The sequence below is a fragment of the Bacillus rossius genome, chromosome 17 (assembly GCF_032445375.1).
Source record: "Bacillus rossius redtenbacheri isolate Brsri chromosome 17, Brsri_v3, whole genome shotgun sequence".
In the NCBI taxonomy this organism is placed as follows: Eukaryota; Metazoa; Arthropoda; class Insecta; order Phasmatodea; family Bacillidae; genus Bacillus; species Bacillus rossius.
In genome coordinates this window covers 14,912,087-14,931,608 of record NC_086344.1, presented here as the reverse complement: position 1 = coordinate 14,931,608, position 19,522 = coordinate 14,912,087, and the positions used below count along the sequence as shown (strand labels likewise).

The window sequence follows — 19,522 nt, the reverse complement described above, 5'->3', positions numbered from 1 at the left end:
TCCTGGGCGTATGTTGGTTTCTGTGTTTTCTTGTAATTACTTTTGTTCACTACAGCTATCTTCCTATTTTATGTTTCGTCTGAACTTTTTTGTCACTAGATGTTTACTGTTATCTAATCATAACAAAAAGTCGTGTATTATTATTGCGAGGTGAATAATGATCAGTAAATTCTGGTGGCAACATATACAACCAAAATATAAACGTGAAAGGGCTAGCTCTATAAACTCACGGCAGTGAAATAACCAACACTACTGTGCGACAGCACCTTTAAATGCCAACATTAATTTCGTGATATTTTTATGTTTGAAAATTGTTCATTTAATGCAAGTTGATTTTCAGTTTGACTGAACACTTTCGAGTCAAACCGGAGCAGATGTAAGTACTTTGCTGTCCTCGCTGTTGCATTGACTGCGCTCCGTAATGTATACCTTAAATGAAAGTTGTGGTTTGACACTACTGTATATGTATGTTACTGAAATATAAAACTATTATTTTAAGTAACATAACATATACATATTATAGTAGTAAGTAGAACTCTTATAAAAAATATTATGCTGATTTTGTGGACATTTAAAACTGTTTACATTATGTGAATATGTAAAAAATGAATTTATTTAGTTATAAAAATATATTTAAAGTGTTACAAAAATGGAATGTAGCATTAATGTTAGTAAATGTCATGGACAAATTTTTGACTGACATGATATATAGGTACATTAAGACTGATTTTTTTAACATGCATAAACAGTGTAGATGATATATATACTAGTTACTGTAAATGTTTCAGTGTTAGGTATATTATACAAAGTTGTTTTTTTGTTATTACTATGTTAACCAGCAAACTTGGGTTCTGAAAATACTTTATTTTAAGGAAAATAAAACAGTGTATTGAAATTATTGGTTTGAAAAAAAGTCACTTACCTTTAGTGCATAAGATCAACCTCAACAAAAATCAAAATCCTGGCCGATATTGAGTGTAATAAAGAACTCCCAAGTTTGGCCGTACCTCAGTTCTGACCACCAAAATACAGAATGTCCATAAAGGAATGTTCCAGTTATAAATTTTGACAGTATCAACTGTAAGCATTGTAGAATGTTGGTTCAAGGTCACAATTAAAGAGCAACTCAAACAGTTTTACATAAGCGCATGCGCGTGAGTACTGCTTTGTTGTTTTCTCACTTGCAGCACCATTTTTTTACGCAAAATGGCTACTCCTGAGCATAAAGCATTTTGTGTTCTGCAGTTTGCTAAGAGTGAATCTAATTTCAGTTCAGTGTTCATTTTGTTTAAAGTTTGTGATCCCCCGTGTGGCAAAAACATCCACTGATGGTCGTAATGGTCGAGACGACAGAGCTCTTTTTCGCTTGCCTCCACGTTCACCTGCCATTACGCCATGCGATTGTTTATCTTTGAAGCTTTATACAAGATCGTGTCTACGTTCCGCCGCTACCTAATGATCTGCCAGAGTTGAGACACAGAACTGAAGAGGCTATTGCTTCCATTACTCCGGACGTGTTAACCAAAGTGTGGGAAGAATTGGGCTTTAGGTTGGATGTGTGCCGTAAAACTATAAAGAACCAAAGTGTGGGAAGAATTGGGCTTTAGGTTGGATGTGTGCCGTAAAACTATAAAGGTGCACACATTGAACATTTGTAAGGAAAACTATGTTAGTTTACCTTCAATTTGATGCATGATTTGTTGTTAATAGTCTAAATTAAACTGTTATAATATACCATTGAAACTAGGACATTCTTTTATGGACATATTTTCATTTTAAATGTACAGTTTCAAGAAAAGGTCACTTGAAGATGTTACTGGCAGTGCAGTTGAGTAACAAAAGCTTGGTTTAGTGCATGGTTGAATACAGCTACCACTCTCGTTCTCTTCAGTCTCTAGCGGAGCCCAGTGACGTGGTAGGTTTCCGGGAGAATTGTTTCACGCGAGCGACGACGGGAAAAGAACGTGCTTGCTTTCAAGTGAAATTTAAATTAGAAAGCTGTTGTTGAACGCACTAGTGTTGCACACACAGTGAACTTAAATTGACACAAAATAAAAAAATAGTGACAGTCAAGCCAAGTTAAGTTACGCTTGAATCAGGTTTTAACTTGAATACAAATCACTATGTATGCATCAAATAAAAAATTATAGCTGTTAATGTGAAAAAAAAAAAGCATACGTGCATACCTATTAACTCTTTACAAATATACTTTTGCCCTGTCAGTTTAAATGTTTTTAAAAGTACAAAAATTCACTTTCACCGTATGTGGCAAGATCTGATTAATAGAGGTTTCTCAGGCTGCAGTCACAAGAAGTTACTGTAGATGACTTCATCTCTACTTTTAATAAAGGCTTTCATGGAATTTGATCAAGGAGAAAGTTCATCTTTAGAAAAAAAAATTGATTGTCTGTAAAGTTGGTTTACGGACGATAGTTTAACGTGACGTCATAACAAAACATTGATGAAATGATTGCATACTTTTATGAATAAAATTGAATCATTTTTATTTTAATAATAAAAGAATAAATACTTGAAATTATACTAGTAATCAGATTTTTAAAATGCAAGAATAATTACGTAACCTTTATTGCCGAAATTGTTGTTGTAATAAGCAATGAAAACCACATTAACTTTTCACTTCACTTTATAAACAGTCGACGAAACAGTTCACGTGTAGATGACTTGTAATTAATTTTAAAAACTGGCATTTAGCTATAAAGTTTAAATATAATTATGAACAAGTTTTCATATAAATAAACTGTAATCAAATATCTATCATCAATTATATGAATCATCATAATTTTTTAGTCAATTGTAACATAACCTATTATTATTTCACTCGCCGACAGCGTAATGGAACAATGAGCGTAAGGGGACACATTGTAATGGAAATATGAGTGTAACGGGACATAGCGTAATGGAGCAATGTGCGTAACGGGACACTTTTTCGTGTGTGCAGCCGGCGTTCATCGATTTATTAGACGTCACGTCAAAATTGACAATGTTTACAGCTGTGTTCTAGTGTCAAAACTCAAAAGCAGCAGTTACAGTTATGTACCCGCTCGTTAGCTTTAAATGGTCCGAGTGGATCTGTGGGTATTTTGCATCCTGTCTTCTTTTCACATCAGTCTTATTGTTCCATAAACAAATTTTATTTTGAAATGAAGAAACAACCTTCAACATAAATATATTTGTAAACACTGAAAGTAAAAAAATAAAAAAAATAAAACACAATCTTAAACTTACATATTTTATTTAACAATGTAACAAAGTTGTCTTTAATATATATATATATATATATTATAAATCTCCTTGTGATGAAAACATCCCATATCACATTTATTCAACACCTCACGATGATAAGCATTAGGTAAGCAACAAACAAACTGCCACAAAATTATTTTCTATAATTTTTTCATCCAGCCTTTATGGAAGAAAGAATTGAACATCTAAAGAAGGAAGAAGAAATAGGATAGCACACAAGAAAATAGATGTACAGGACGTATCAGTAGATCACGTTAACAAGAGTGACAATCCAGAATATTATATTAATCTCTCTATAAAAAAAGATTACATATAGACAGCAGGATGACTGGAGAAATAAATAAATCAGACAACTTTCTGCTACCAGCATAGGAACCAGCCATATACATACATGCTCAAAGTACAGTACACTCCCGATTATCCGTGAAATTAAGTGGCAGGGCCACCGCGGATAGTGAAAATCGCGGATAATCCGCAAAAGAGCCGAAGATGGGAAACAAAAAAGGAAACTTTAATTTCAACTTAAAAATCTAAACATTTATGTACAGTAAAAATTTTTTAGTATTTTACTGAATTATTAACATACAATACATTTCAGCAATGTAACATAAAAGTGCTCAACCATACGACTTAAAACAAAGCGCGACAGAGACAAAAAATAGCAATGCATGCCAGCCTACTGCGTGAGTTCTGAGAAGGCCTGTGGCGTTTTACTGTATACTGAACGCAATACACTCGTCAGTAGAGTTCAAATTTGCTCACTTGTAATAAAATACAGATTTACATATGTGCTGTATTTTTTCGTAGCATGCGCGGATAATCCGCACCGCAGATCATCCGCCCGCGGATAATAGGGAGTTTACTGTATTACAAACTAACTGTGTACACAAACTCTGATGAAAATTGTGTCACATATAAAACGACAATCTTATAAGTAAATTAATAGCACCACGAAAAGCCAAAAACCTTTACTAGAATGTTCCGATGCTGAGTTACGAAAGCATAGCATAAGCCCTTAAGCATTGCGGACAAAGATACAATTAAGGATGTGGTGCTCCCAAAAATATTTACTACTGAAAAATCGACTTTTTTTTCTCGGTACAATGAATCTTAATGTGAAATAAATTCCTGACAATTGGTATACCATTGTAAAAAAAATTTTAGTGCTTGAAAATAGAAAAAACCTTTTTGACTATACCGATTCCATTCGATTTGGCAGAGTTATAGGTTCGATGGACTGAATATCAGGAAATGTAATGAGAGACCGTGGCGTATTCCTAACCTGGCCTCAGTTGGTAAATGCAGTGACTGATGGAAGTAAACGTTAACTTCACCACAACTGCAAAACAATAAGGGTGTGGATGCCACAGAGAGTGATTACAACTAAAAAAAAAAGAAAAAAAAGAAGGTGGGGAAGAAATAGCTGGAGAGAGGGGGGGGGATATCACTGACATTTTTTTTTACTAGAGTCCATAACATTCCCGTGCCTGCGACTACAACATACTCGCAAACAGCACGTCATTTGTACCAGTATCCATCCGGCCGACACTTCGCGTAGGAGGCACCCAGGCTGTCAAATACGAGTGTGCATTCATCTACAGCACAGATTTACCGAGAACAGATGTACAATCGTAGCACCGACACAAAAAAAATATTACAAAATTCCTGTTCCAAAAAACTCCTTCCTTTTGCTTCAGTGTTTAGTAGAGACCGGAAAAAATTCGCGGGTTCCTTTTCGAGACAGGCTGGAAATCCAAACTCGTTCAGCTCAGTGCTGCGTCGGTGATTGGACCGCAATTTACCTGAACGACTCTTGAGCCGATGGCAAAAACACTCAACAAAAGAAGTATCGAATCATAAGAATCGCAGTAAAACAGGTGTCCCGAGTCGGTATAGCCAATGACCAGGTGATAGTTGCCCGAGTACATAGAGAATCGTGGAGTCTTATCCTAGTGGTCATTGAAACCGCGAAATTTTCCAGTCCCTAGTATTTAGTCGTACCTTGGTCGGTGCCGAAAGAGAGCTCGGAACGCAGTGGTTCACGCGGCTGCGAGGTATCGGCACAGAGGAAGAGGGAGCGAGACGGAGCGAGACGGCTTGGCGGTCAGGAGGCGCGGTCGCGGGCGGCCCAGGCGGCCTCCCAGAAGAGGCGAAGGCGGTTGTCGCTGTTGGCGCAGAAGTCGCGGAAGTCGCGCAGGAACTTGGCCTGGAAGGCCTCGTCGCCCGTGGCGGGCGTGGTGGACGAGCGCCAGCGCCGCGACAGCATGTGGTTCCACGACCAGAGGAACCCCGTCTGCGGGCGGGCACACACACACTCGCTCACGCCTGCACCTTCTCTTCTCTTCGCCGGCCTCTGTCTGCATCATCGACTGACGAGATGAAAGTTTTCATGAATTTGGAACCATAAAATGTGAAAATTGCCTCCATCATCGTCCCATCACGCAGCCGAAGTAATATCGAGAATTCTCCTGGTTCCTAGGTGGTCACACTCTCTGAGGTGTACCACCTACTAGATAAGGAATGACTGAATGAGGGGGTTTGGTTCGGGTAACATCTCGCTGACATCGAGGTCGTTAGATTTAACATATTTCGGGCAAGGCATTGCTGGTTTACTTATATGGGAAACCTCAGGAACTGATTTAAAAAAAAAAAAAAAAAAAAAAAACCCACTGGAAAACAAACCTGTCACATCGATCAGCTAATTTTGGCTTGATTTCTGTGATTTATTCATTCATCTTTGCTTTCATTCCTAAGGATTTTCTATATTTATTAATTTTAGTTTGTAAAATGCCAAAAAACAGTAAGTTAAATTTAAATATAGGCACAACACAATCACAGATACACAATAAATAGACTAAACGTATGATTTACTGGCATATTTGTGGATACGGATGACTCGAGCTATTTTCCACTTTGTTGGGAAAACTTGGGATTTAATAATATTAATAAACATATGTTTCTACAAGAACACCGGTAATGGAGAGCAGCCTTTCAAAATGAAATTTGGCATTCCATCTGGTCCAGTTGACGTGCTAGATGTTTGGGGTTTAATGCCCCAAAGTACCAAGCTCTCAAGAGATGGCGGGAGGTTGTTATACGTCCATCACATTTTTATAAATCAACCATCCTCGTTGCAAGACTCATTCAAACAGGTCCTTGGAGACGGATGAAGAGAGTGTGGATGCGATGTAGCAGCGACGGGAGAACCGAGAGAGCAACGTCCAGCACGCTCGCAAAGTGGCTGGGCCTCACCGGGAAGCGAACCCGTGTCGCCGCACCGAGAGGCAGGAGACTAGACCACCGCGGCCTCCCCGGGACACGAGATCATCGTTAGCCTGCGGATAAGCAACTTGCCTGTAGACACAGCGGAGTCAATGGCAACCTCAAAGATACTTTCATTTTTTAAATGGACAATTTTGTCAGGGTCTACTGGGTTGCAGAATAAAAAAAATTCTGACTTTTTTCCACGGACCGCTTCTGTTGGTGTCTTTTTCTAACCACGCACAAATTAATTTAATGTATTACATAATAATTATTTGCCTGTTCCCCCCCCCCCCCCCCAAGCCTGCTGTAAAATGTGAATTATAACAGGTGTCCACACATCTCCGTAAAAAAAAATTTTGTGGCCAAAATTTTATATTTCCCTGGACAATATTTTTTATTAAATAACTGACTTACCGGCAATTTCCTGTCAGAAATACAGAAAATCAAGCCTCCATTATTCCCATAGCTCAATTCGAAACTAGGATTATATAACATTAATTAAATCTGTAACAGAACCTTGCATTCACCATTTTAGAGTGTGTATGACTATGCACTAAAACAACATTTCAAACAAAAAAATTGCTTTCATCACCTGGAGCATAAACATTTTACCCTCAGATTACTACAACTGTAGCAATGACTTTTCCAGGATTTCAAGTATTCCCTATGTTTCGCCAGCTAATTCCAACTTCCCTCACATTTTCCTTTGATTTTTTTCCCTATGTGTTTCCAGATGCGGACATCCTGTGTGGTACAAAGTTCACATCACATCAGCGTTTAAAACATTTCTTATCAAGACTTCAATCGAATGCAGCGTGCGAGAGTGCGAAGGTGCGGGAGTGCGAGAGTGCGAGAGTGCGAAGGTGCGAGAGTGCGAGAGTGCGGGAGTGCGAGAGCGCGAGAGTGCGAGAGTGCGGGAGTGCGAGAGCGCGGGGCGCGAGAGTGCGAGAGTGCGAGACAGGCACTCACCCTGCGCTCCGTGCTGTAGTCGCCCTTGTTCTTGCCGCTGACGTGGCGCGTGATGTGCTCCTCGCGGGGGCTGGACAGGGCGTCCGAGTGCACGGGGTAGCGGCGCGCTCCCGTGACGCCCAGCTGCCGTGTGGCCAGCCCCGGCCGCGCCGCGCCGTCCCTCTGCTCCCTCTGCACAGCACGGCGCGCGCACGGGCTCCAGCCACGCCCAACAACACAGCACTTGCCTGGCACAGCCTGCAGCGCGGCAAGTTACATATTCGATAACTATAACGAGTTCAAAAATAAATCCCTAAAAATTAGATACCAAACTTATTTTAAAATTACTTTGCAATATTTAAACTGCAATAAAAATACATTTTTTTTGAGGCACGATGGCAGTAAAATTTCAAGGATGAATGTTAATAAAAAGTTTTCATAAAAACTTTGTTGTGAAACTATTTCTGAAGCTAGTGGGTTGCGGACGGTGCAGAGAACTGTTCCCTCGAGCGGGCTCCACATGGCGGCGTGCGGCTCGGGTTGAACCCCGCCGTGCTGCAGGGATAGGCGGATAGCGGCGGTAGGGACTCGACCTGCTGGCGTCTAGTAAGGGAGTATCAGGGCAGAGGGCGACACAACGGGGTCTGAGCTTATTGTTGTGCACCGCGCCACCGGCCATCTTCGCAAGTATAAATAGTGTTCTTTCAAGTACATATTATTTTAATCACTTCGTACTGTATAAGTAATACGGCCACATGTCAAAAGAAGAAACTTTTAACACAATTAAACAATAGGCTAAACTATTGCAATGACATGGTTAAATTTCAGACTTGCGTTCATAGCAACATCGTGTTTTGACCATTATTTTTCAAAATTCAGGTATCGCCTTATTACTAGGGACAGGAACTTTTCGGTGAGTAAAATTAGTGAAAAGCGGTGAGCAAAAATGCCAAAAGCGGTTAGGGGAAAAAAAGCAGCGAAATGTATCTACGCGTACCTTTTTAAAGAAAAAGTTTAATGAACTCAGTAATGAGTAGTCAAAATGTTTAGAACTAATATTTAGAAGTGAAAAACCCTTCAAACTTAAAAGTAGCTACTCTTCCAGAATGTCAAAACTTTTGGGTTTAGAGGGAAGGTTTGTCAATAAAATATATTCCTAACTCAGGTGGTATGCTAGGCCCAAAAGTTAGGTTTCTTTAGTTTTAGGTTTGGTTGGTTTAGGTGAGTCTTATTTTATATTTGGTAAGTTTAGCTTAGGTTAGTTTTAAAATGCCCATTTCCAACTAGCTTAAATTGGGTTTGATTTTGAGAGCTTATAAATTTAAGCCACTCCATGATTACAGATATTGATGTAGGCATAAATACAAAACTTCAAGATATTTCTTCATCCAGCTTAAAATACTGGGCTCCTGAAGTTTATGAAGTGGGATGTTCGCTTTGAGGAACACCTCAGTGGTCTCCATAGCAAAACGATGCGCTTCAGTTATCCTTTTTTTTTAGCTTGCTGCGCACAAACACCACTAGTATGCTGCAGTGCTACAGTAGCGGGGGAAGAAATGCGTGACTTTTTGTGCTTTTCACTGCTTATGTGCTTAACAATTGAGGGGTTGTTACCACAATGCCGAAATACCACAACGCCAAACGTACAATAACGCAGAATGTCAAAATTGACCACAACGCAGACAGCTAGAAAACTGCTGTGTACCATAACGCTGAAATAACAACTGAATGAATTTGTGTGTGTTTCTTAAATGTACCTTAATGCCGAAATACCACAATCAAACCTAACCTTACCTAACCTAGCGTAATATAACCTAACCATACTTAACCTAGCCTATCCTAACATAACTTAGTCTAACCTAACCTAGTCAAACCTAACATAGTCAAACCTAACCTAATCTAACCTTTGTGGAAGTCCTGGAATGACATTTTTCGGCTTTTATGTATTTCGGCGTTGTGGTAATTCGGCGTTGTGGTACACAGCAGTTTTCTAGCGTGCCGGCGTTGTGGTCAATTTGGCATTCTACGTTATGGTATTCGACGTTATTGTACGTTTGGCGTTGTGGTATTTCGGCGTTGTGGTGCGTCCCCCAATTGAGTCTCTACGGTCCCAACTGACTCTGCAATTACAGTATTTACAAAATAAAACTGCCTTATCTGTCGAATAGAGACCATCAGAAGAAAATTCTTAGGCCCTATCTAGTGTGTTTATGTCATACTTCGTTCAGTTACCGCAACGAATAGCCACCGAACAATAATAAATGCACGCATGTGCAGTAACCTAACAACCAAAGAAAAAGAATGACATACATCCATCAATTTGTTTGTTGCAGTTTAAAATTGCCTAAAGTATTTTATGGTTAAGTAAATTATGAAAAAAAAAACACTTGTAATTTTCGTTGATATCAAAATTTACGCGTTCTGAACGCAGTATCGTATTTATCTACCGAACACGCTTGATTGTATGATTAAACAACAATCGATTGTTCGTAAACGTTCATGTTCTTTCTCGCATTCTCATACTGCTACGTTGGTAACACGTTTATTGAGAAACGCGTTTGATAACTTCATGGCACGAGAAACAAATGTTGAAGCTTGTAATGTTAAAATGCAAAATATAAACGGTTCTGGATTACCGTCATCTGTGGTCGTTAACCTCGCCACAGAATGTGGTTTTTGTGGTTATGGTTGGAGAAAATAAATTGTTTACCTAGTTTTGCCTAGTAATGTTGCCGGCACGGTGAAATGTATTTTTATGTAGTGTTTTATTGTTTTATTTTTTATTGGTGCGCTCGTGTTACGAATGGAAGATGAATTATATCTAAATTATATGTGTTTGTGGCAATTTAAGCTTCAAATAACAAAATTTTGACCAAATTCGCGACGAAACAGTGGAAAATCGCAAAATTCGCATTTTCGTAAAAAAAGGGCCAAATTCGCGAAATAACGACGGTGATTCGCGATCGCGAAAAGTACCTGTCCCGACTTATTACATTGGTAAGATTGGCAGATGTTTCCATTGGCGATCTTAACTCAATTTCACATTTTTTGAGATATGGCTCTATTACTTTGACAGTGCGACTTGTGTAATATTTAAAAAAATATTTTTGTGTTTTTTAAGGGAAACTGATTGGATTTTGTGGTATTTCGCATTCCCTGGAAAAGTGCTGTCCCCACCCGTTGTCCAGGTACATGCAGAAGCAGTGGCGGATCCAAGGGGAGGGGGGGGGGGGGGCACCAGGGGCCAGTGCCCCCCCCCCCCCGCGAATAACCAGTTGTCCGCTACATCAATATTGCCGGCAAAAAATTATTGTTCCTGAAACCAACAAAATATTCTAATATAATTAATGAATTTCTTGAAGAATCATAAAATCCTTGTGGTTGGATTTTATGTGTGGTGTGAGTAGATTGAATACATAATATAGTAATTTTAAGACATTTTTTCTCCGGTTGTTCTGAAATCCCAGAGTGCCCCCGCTCTGAGGTGGACCTCTGGCGAGGACCGCGGGCACTCACGGGGCAGAGGCAGGACGGGACGAGCACGAACATGACGCCGGTGAGGTGCACGAACTGCTCGTGGTGCGCGCCGGCCAGCGCGCCGGGCCCCTCCGACACGCAGCGCAGGAAGCCGAACCTCTGCAGGACGGCCTCCTGCAGCAGGAACAGGCGCTGCTCCCACGAGTCCTCCTCGAACACTGCGACACAGCCCGAGCTCCTGCAGCACACTCACGCATGCGACACTTCACCAAACAAAGACAACATCGACGAATCAACTCCGCAAAAATTAACAATAAAAAAAAATTGGTTGTCCGTAAAGTCGGTTTACGGACGATAGTTTAACGTGACGTCATATAACAAAACATTGATGAAATGATTGCATACTTTTATGGAATAAAATTGTATCATTTTTACTGAACTCTCACTATTTTGTGTATGGATACAAAGAGAAGGAGTGAAATAAAATCTACAATTTAATTGATAAGTTTACTTTTATTTGCTACTCATCAATTCAAATATATGTTTATTACTTTAACGAAGAGATTATTTTAACTATAACTTTTATACATGTTTGCTATTTGACTTCTTCCAATCTGTGTTGTTATGTTAAGGATAGGGCGATGATAGGAAAAGTAGGAAACAAATAGGAGTGTTTCAAGTTTAATGTGCCTCGAAAAAGTCAAATCGATGGTTGTTCCAATCGAGTGGAAGAGAGATAGATGCGGCGCAAACGTACAATAAGCGTAACGGGACAATGAGTCATCCTTTTTCGTGCGTGCAGCCGGCGTTCATCGATATATTAGACGTCACGTCAAAAAAAAAAAAAAGAAAAAAGAGTGAAACAATGCAGTTTACAAAGTTTGTACAAATAAATGATTTAAATCTGTGATCGTTATAAATAATAAAAAAATGAATTGATATTTAATTTCAAAGTGCCCTGATGAGGCACTGTGGGGACAGAAGCAACACGGTAGATTGGCGAGGCGAACGAGAACACCCACCGGATCACGGCACAGTATGTCACGTTCCCCCCACTTGTTAAAAGACTCGGGTTCGACCTCGGCCACGAATCAAACCTGGATCCGTGCAAGGTCAGATACTGACTGGTCTTGAATTCCAAACGACCCGGGTTCAAATACCAGCGCAAACATCCCCTCACTTTGGTTTTCCAGTTTCGCTTGAAACTGCTCTCAGAAAAAAAATGCTGGGATGGTTCTCGCACAGGCCGTGGGCTATCCCTTCTCCAACATTCATCCCTGAAGTGTGTCGTGTGCACCCGTCTCTGATGACCCAGCCGTCGACAACACATGAAGCTCTACTTAAATGAACAAATACACACACCAGATCATTGAGAACGATCGCCGGGATTCTTAACTGTTACAGTAGTGCCTTGATTAACCAAGCTCCGATTAGCAGAGGTTCCGCATCACCCGTACCGACCTGAAGCTCAATCATCAGTAAAGACTGTTGAATCATTTGATTGAGGACCTAGCTCATGTACAACACATTTGTCGAAAGCCTAAACACAATTAACCTCAAACGATTTCATTTACTGGTTGGGCGAATCATCGAATGTTATGAAAGAATCTACACCGAGAAAAGCTGGAAAAACATTACCCCGAAAAGACATACCACTGGGCCAACTGAAAACCAAGACGGCTTTTTTATGATTTTTAAGCTATCCGAAATTTTTGCTTTTCTGAGGTTGCCTCGGTCCACGTAAACTCTGCTAATCAAGACTCTCCTGTATCGTAAAATAAGTAATTAATGTAGTGTATACACCTGTGGCATCTTAAAATGTTCAGAAAAGTTTTAAGTTTACACTCAGCTTAGTACACTTCAATACATGCGCCATTTGCCACTTTGATGACGTGTTGGCGGTACGCAATCTCCTGCCATCATTCTGAACCGTGTACGCAGATACGCGTGCGACTGCTGTAGTCATCGTCATCTTCTCGGCGTACAAAATGTTTTTAAAGTAGTCCCAAGTTTTTTTTTAGTAAAAAAATCTACTGTTTTACTCTGAGCACACGTGACATTCAAAACAAAAGGAACATTACTTGGCTACATCTGTGGATGCTCTTGGTGAACAAACAAAAAAAGAAAACACCGAGCGCTCTCAAACCTTGCAATAAAGATTTGAAAACACACAAAAAAAATTTTTTTTTTGTTTGTTTACTATCTGAATAAAATATAGTTCTATTATTTGAGCTGGAAAAAGGGGATATGTCAAACTGTCACTGTAAATGACTTATTCCCCTTTTTTCACGCGCACGAAAACTGTCAGCTTGTGACGTAACTCCAAAAGTTCAGTGCCATAGAATAAGACACAAGGTGTGTGCTAGACTTAACCCATTTGGACCATTTTGTAGAGCTTGTTCTCCTTTGTTCCATACCATAAAAAAAACACTTTTGCCAATATTTGACTTATCCCCTTATTCCCACGCACCCGCGATTTGCTAAATGCCTGCCAACAGTACAAGACTGAAGGAGCAGGCACAATAAATATACAAAGACACAACATGTACAAAAGGACAACACAAAAGAGAAGAAAGACAAAAAAAATTGATAGGGATGTGCGAGTACCCGATATTTTCGGGAACGGTTCGAATCCACAATTACCCGAACCCGGAATCGTTGTACGTACATGGATTCGAACAGTATTACGAATATTCACAAAAGTTATAAATTAATTTAATACGGCTCAAAAATAATAGCAGTGAAAAATAAAATTGGGCTACTATTATGTAAGTATTTATAATATGATGTACATCAAAGAAAGATATGTAAATTAAATAATTAACACAGTGACATTAAAAGAATTTCGAGAGCTTAAACTATAATTACGAATTTCGTCGCATAGCAAACTATAAACTAAAAACAATTACATACCTACAAGAAAAAAACCGACTTGGCTATTTATTGGAGAAAAAATGGTTTTGTTTGCTGAAACGTTTATAAAACAGAGATTTCCCTGTGGCGTGCAGTTTTTTACGATCGAGTTGGAGAATCGAATATGTTTTAGTTTTCATATTTTAAAGTGTTTATTATTAATTAAGTTAACATAATTATAAACATTTCAATATCACTGTAATAAATAATTGCCAGTAGTTACAGTTAGAAAAAAAGAGAACACTCATTATTTTTAAATTAATCCGTTATTTTAATTATTCTGTGCTTAATATTCGGAATCTGATTCATATCTCAAAATATTGCCAGGGATTCGAATCGGATTCGAACCGAACTGAAAATCAAGGATTCGCACATCCCTAAAAACTGATAAGTAAGTTAGTTCCAGAAAGTAACTACAGGATGGTAAAACAGAGCATGCTGTGACTACTGTACAGGTGTGTGTACGGCACGCACTCTCGAACAGGTAGCTGCGCGTGCCCATGAGGCACTCGGTGTCCAGCGGCACGAAGATGGGGCCGCGCAGGGGGTCCGACTTGTGCGTGAAGGGCAGCGCCAGCGGGTCCGCCGGGATCGGGACCACCTGCAGGCCGCACGTCTGCGCCTTGCGCGCCCAGCCCATGATCTGCGCACACGGCCGCGCCAGCTTCCAGGATCACAGACTGGCCCGAAACACAGGCCAACTGCCTCGAAGCCAGCACAGAGGTCCAAGTCTCGTTTGGGCAGTTTCACAAGGAAACAAGTCACGCCTCACATGCAGGCAACATCGCGACACCCTGGATTAGAGGTGGGTTGTTACAGCAATTTTCGGTATCTGTTCCAACCTGTCACTGATACAGTCATGTACTGGTTAAAAGTAGCTGATGCTTTTGTATCAGCCACAGCAGTAGCGGTCCCAAAACAGCGACAAGGTAGTATCAGTTTTCTCTTTCCACGTTCTTCGTAAAAATGGTTCCAGTTTTCTCATTCCACATTCTTCGTATAGTCGAAAAAAGGGTATCGGTGTTCTCTTTCCACGCCTTTCGTAAACTGAGTCTTCAGTCTTCGCAAGGAGCACGCACTGCGCACTGAGCGTACTTTGATGAGAAGCCTAAGATGTACATCAAGCTCTGTCCCTGCCCGAACACGCCCGAATATTCACATTCGGCCAACCTTGGGATTTGTTTTATTTTTGCTCAGGAAATATGAATTAAAATATTAAAAGTGGTCAGTTAGGTTAGCTACATTAACACACTTTAGAACACTATGGACGGTTAGTTCTTAGTTAGGTTAGTATAGCTACATTAAAATAAACAGAGAAATATAATATATATATAAATAAACCCGAGGTTGGCCGAAGGTGAATATTCGGGCGTGTTCGGGCAGGGACAGAACTTGATGTACATCTTAGGCTTCCCCCCCTTCTTTATCCCTTATTCGTTGTGCCACTCCCTCCCCTTTCACAAGCTCCGCCCAAGTGACCGTCATCTGCGATCGGGTTCTGCGCACATTGGCCGTGGTGTTGTTCCAGGCGAATTCTGAACTGATACTAAAGTACTTGATACTTGAATAGTGTACTCGTTTGCAGTACTTGATACAGGTGTGTATCAGTTACAAAGTAGCAGATCGATACTCTGCAACCTAGATCGAGAGTCTCTACCGGGTCCGTGCCCCCAAGCACGGTGGCACCCGCCAATTAGACACGTAATTACCGACGAACAATAACCCCCCACCCGACCCCAAGCCATGTCAATTTTAAGTTGACAGTCTCCAACTATTTAAATTTAACATGCGACTATGAACTCAAGTGAGACGTCAAAAGAACAAAATGTGAGTTGGCACAAAAGGCGGCTGGAAAAAAAAAAAAAGGTTTCGTGTCTTCGTTCGCAGTAACTGTTCATTTAGGGACATTCTCTCGTGAATTTCGTGAAGTCCTCGTTTTCCTTAATCATTTGTGACTTTCAGGACATGGTATGCTCTGTGGATACTCTGCAAATGCGCCATTGTTCAATATAAAGGACATACATTGACAGTTCTATTGGCCAATACGCTGTCCAATCAATGAGCATGCACAACGGGTATAACAGTAACACAGTGCCGTCAACTTCAACTGCAAACAGTGGTAGTTTTTTTCCCAAAGAATATTGCTCACATACTACTGAACACATTTATAATGTTTTAACGAATTTCTAAAAATTGCATTATGTGGTTACGGTACAGATGATTTTCCACACTTTCACGCTCGGGTGCTCGTACCATGGGCGTCGCAAGGATATACTTTTTGGGTGGGACTTCAATTGATTTAGTGTTGATTTGAGGAATATCCATCCCCTGGGGGAAAAAAAAAGTGGGGGGTCCGGGGGTTCCCCCCCGGGAAAATTCGGGGTTTGAAGGTGCAAAAAGGTGGTTTTTAGGCATTTTTCTTTCCTAAATATTCTAATTATAGTTGGTTGCAATGTATAATTTATTTTTTTTATAAAAAAATATTTTCAGAGAACAAATTTGTAAAAACCCACAGTTAACATATCTGCTGGTGCTATATCCACACAAAATCATTGATTTAAACAACAGGAGAAACTACGAAACTAAATATATTATTGGAGGGGACGAAATTGAAGACTTTTACTATTCGGGGCGACGTGTCCCCCTTGTCTGACCGGTTGCGACGCCCATGCTTGTACATATGAGAAATGAGAGCGGAATGTGTTGAACTGGTTATGTTAATTTTTCCTTCACAGCAGCATGTTTTTGAATGTTTCCTAATGGCTAGATGTCCAACTTGGACGTGACTACACATGTATTAACTCCGGGACGGGGCACAGCGGGGCGGGGGAGCACACCACCCACCAGGTCGGCCACGATGGCGCCGGACGACGCCACCCACTGCACCACCAGCTCGTACGCCCGGCCGGGCTTGTAGAGCGTCTGGTAGCGGGCGTGGCCCCACTCGATGCGGTCGCTGCGGTTGTTCACGTCCGTCTCCAGGTGCGAGTGCTTGTAGAGCGGGCCTGCGCGGCACAACACACACACATCTGGCACGGCACACGCCTCCGCAGGGCCAGCGTGTCGGGGTCCAGTCCTCCCGTCGTAAATGCAAACACCGACGTCGACGGAGAACCACCCACGTAACGAACACCGGCTAACGTACCGCCGCGGTCGCAAGACGAGTCGCTGCGTGAACACAGGTCACAACGGGGATAAGATAACCACCGGTAGTACGTGTGATTCGGGTGACAGCGAGACTTTTTGTGGACATAATTAAAACTTTAAAACCAACTTCTACACATATTAAATGAGTTGTGTACACGGTCAGCAATATTGTCTTTTGTTCTATTTGTTCAATTGTTTATAATCTTCATGCAAAGCTCACCCAGTAAATCTAAGGCAAACACTTTTGTGATTGACGATGTATGCGGAGTAGTTTGAGCCGAGGCAGGCGACTTGATTAAGGGTGTTACTTTGATAAATTATCAGATTGTTAATTTTTGTGTTTTGTGTTATAGCCATCCACGACGATTATTCCACCCCTCCACTCAGGGGCACCGCTTCAAAAGATCAATGTCAGTTCGAAAACTAGATGAGCTGTTTGTTTGTTAGAACCTTGGTGTTAATAAAATGCTGATTTAAGAAATCTTCTGGTTAGGGTTTCCTATATGGCTGTGCGAATGTGACTTTTTCAATGCGAATCAAATGTGAATCAAATAATTGCAAATAGCGAATAATTTGTGAATATTTTCTAATTAAGTTCTAGGTATAAATCTGAATAATTAGTCAAAATTTGGCATATTATAAATTGTTGTTTGAAAGAGTAATGTTCTTTAGCTTTATATACATTTTTATTACTCAAGTAACATGTAAATTTTTATGTCTCTTCTAATGGTTTAGTAATAAAACACAATCAGTGATATAGAAATATCTTCATAAAAAGCCAAGCCTACACCTTGCCATCAACATTACGTAAATTGCAGTGCAAAAAGACCAATTCCTTTACATGTTCTGGATCCAGGCATTGCCTCTTGGAAGTGACAATGTTCCCAGAAGCAGAAAAAACAACGTTCTGAACTTCACTTCTTCTTCTGAAAATTAAAAAAAAAAGAATTATGAAAGTAAACAGATCTTCGATGTATCAGTTTTATTCTCGGCAGTAAATGGTCAAGCGATTACCAATCAATATAGCGAAGAGTTGTTTATTACAACTGCTCATAAGCATGGTCAATATTCCGTACTCAGAGTCTTTTGGAATCAAATGTGTCAAGGTAAATAATTTTTAATGAATTTTGTTTGTCTTGTCTTTTTAATTTTATCTAATTATTTACGTAACATTCTCGGTAGTTTAAAAAGCGATTGCGCTGGAGCAATTCTAGCAACACAATTCTCTGGCCATGGGCCGCTCTGCTGGCCATCAACACAAACTGACACGTTTTCTTTTTTGCTGTAGCAATGATGGCCGCTGTATTTACTTATCTATCGTTAAAAAAAATTCTCTAGATTTGTATTAGTAAAATTAATAGAATGGTGACCAAAGAGTATGTGTGCATTAGTTTTTAAAGGTGAAAGCTGATGCGCTGGGATTGTTTTAAATAGTTTTACACTTTTATATGGCACAAACATGGCTCGCCCGAAAATTGTGCTAAGGACAACTGGATATAATAAATTAATTATGCTACACATCACATAAAGTTTTCAGTAAAATCGTAAGCATTTATGATAATTTTAATGCTACATTGGCTTTAATTGTTCTTAGTATGCCCATTTACCTAATCTAAAATTTGATGTAAGTAAAGGTCCGCTTACAGTTTTTTTCTTCCATTAAGTCTCTAGGGAAAATGATTTCTCGAGGTTCGACATATTATTGTATCACACGTTTTGTCAAAAAAAAAAAGAAATATAGTAGAATCCCGCTGATGCGACCCCTCACGGTTTCCGGAACAACGGACTTATAAACGGAATGGTCGCAATAGAGAATTCGGGCAAATTTTTACCCCCCCCAAATATATCCAAATACATAAAAAGTCGCCTTTGTTTGCATAGATTTCATATTCAAATAGTCTATGGTGTAAAGAAGACAACTTTTTTAATTCATATTACACCTCGGACAATGGGTTCCGATAAATACTCGCGCTAAGTGAATTCGCGTCACGCCAGTTCGGCTATGCTAGCCGGCTGGTGGTTATTTTCGTTCAAAACGTGGCGAAGGAACTTGTGTGGATCAGGTAGAAAACATTCGGCTATAAACGAAAGATATAAGAACAATGCTGACCTGAAATGCTTTAATATGTTTTTGGAGTAGATAATCACAGCGACAGACCGACAGGATGCGCTCCCACCCTTGCCGTCAGCGATGTTTATTTTGACAGCTCAAGCAATTATCTTTTCCCCGTCCCTTCACAGCGTAAAAAAAAAGAATAAAAACATGTTGGAATGCATTTGGAAAAGTAACTATGCAGTAAAATAAATATATTTACGGCCCTGCTAAATTTTTCTATTCAATAAAATTCGAGGTATTAGTGATTTTTCAGCAGAAACTGCTGTGTGACTAATAAACTAATTGTATCATAATAACTTAAACTTATAAAGTATTTATTAACGGTGAAGGACAGTCGTATAAGCCCATAAAAATATTTATTTTACCGAGAATGGACTATACAACCTGGCTTTT

At 39.9% G+C, this 19,522-nt stretch overlaps 1 protein-coding gene across 5 annotated transcripts in view; it reads right to left on the bottom strand.

Annotated features, from left to right (window-relative positions):
• Positions 1-3,236: 3,236 nt before the first annotated feature.
• LOC134540856 (GATOR complex protein Iml1) overlaps positions 3,237-19,522 on the bottom strand; it is a 146,379-nt gene continuing 130,093 nt past the window's right edge. For 4 of the 5 annotated variants that reach the window (XM_063383859.1, XM_063383863.1, XM_063383864.1 and 1 more), the window contains 5 exons: positions 16,711-16,871; positions 14,320-14,509; positions 10,993-11,171; positions 7,498-7,668; positions 3,237-5,557 (listed from right to left, as the gene is read on the bottom strand). In XM_063383859.1, coding sequence (XP_063239929.1) covers positions 5,369-5,557; positions 7,498-7,668; positions 10,993-11,171; positions 14,320-14,509; positions 16,711-16,871 — 890 coding nt within the window. In that variant the 3' untranslated portion in view covers positions 3,237-5,368. The remainder of the gene's footprint in view (positions 5,558-7,497; positions 7,669-10,992; positions 11,172-14,319; positions 14,510-16,710; positions 16,872-19,522) is intronic. The other variant, XM_063383861.1, reaches the window with a different exon arrangement.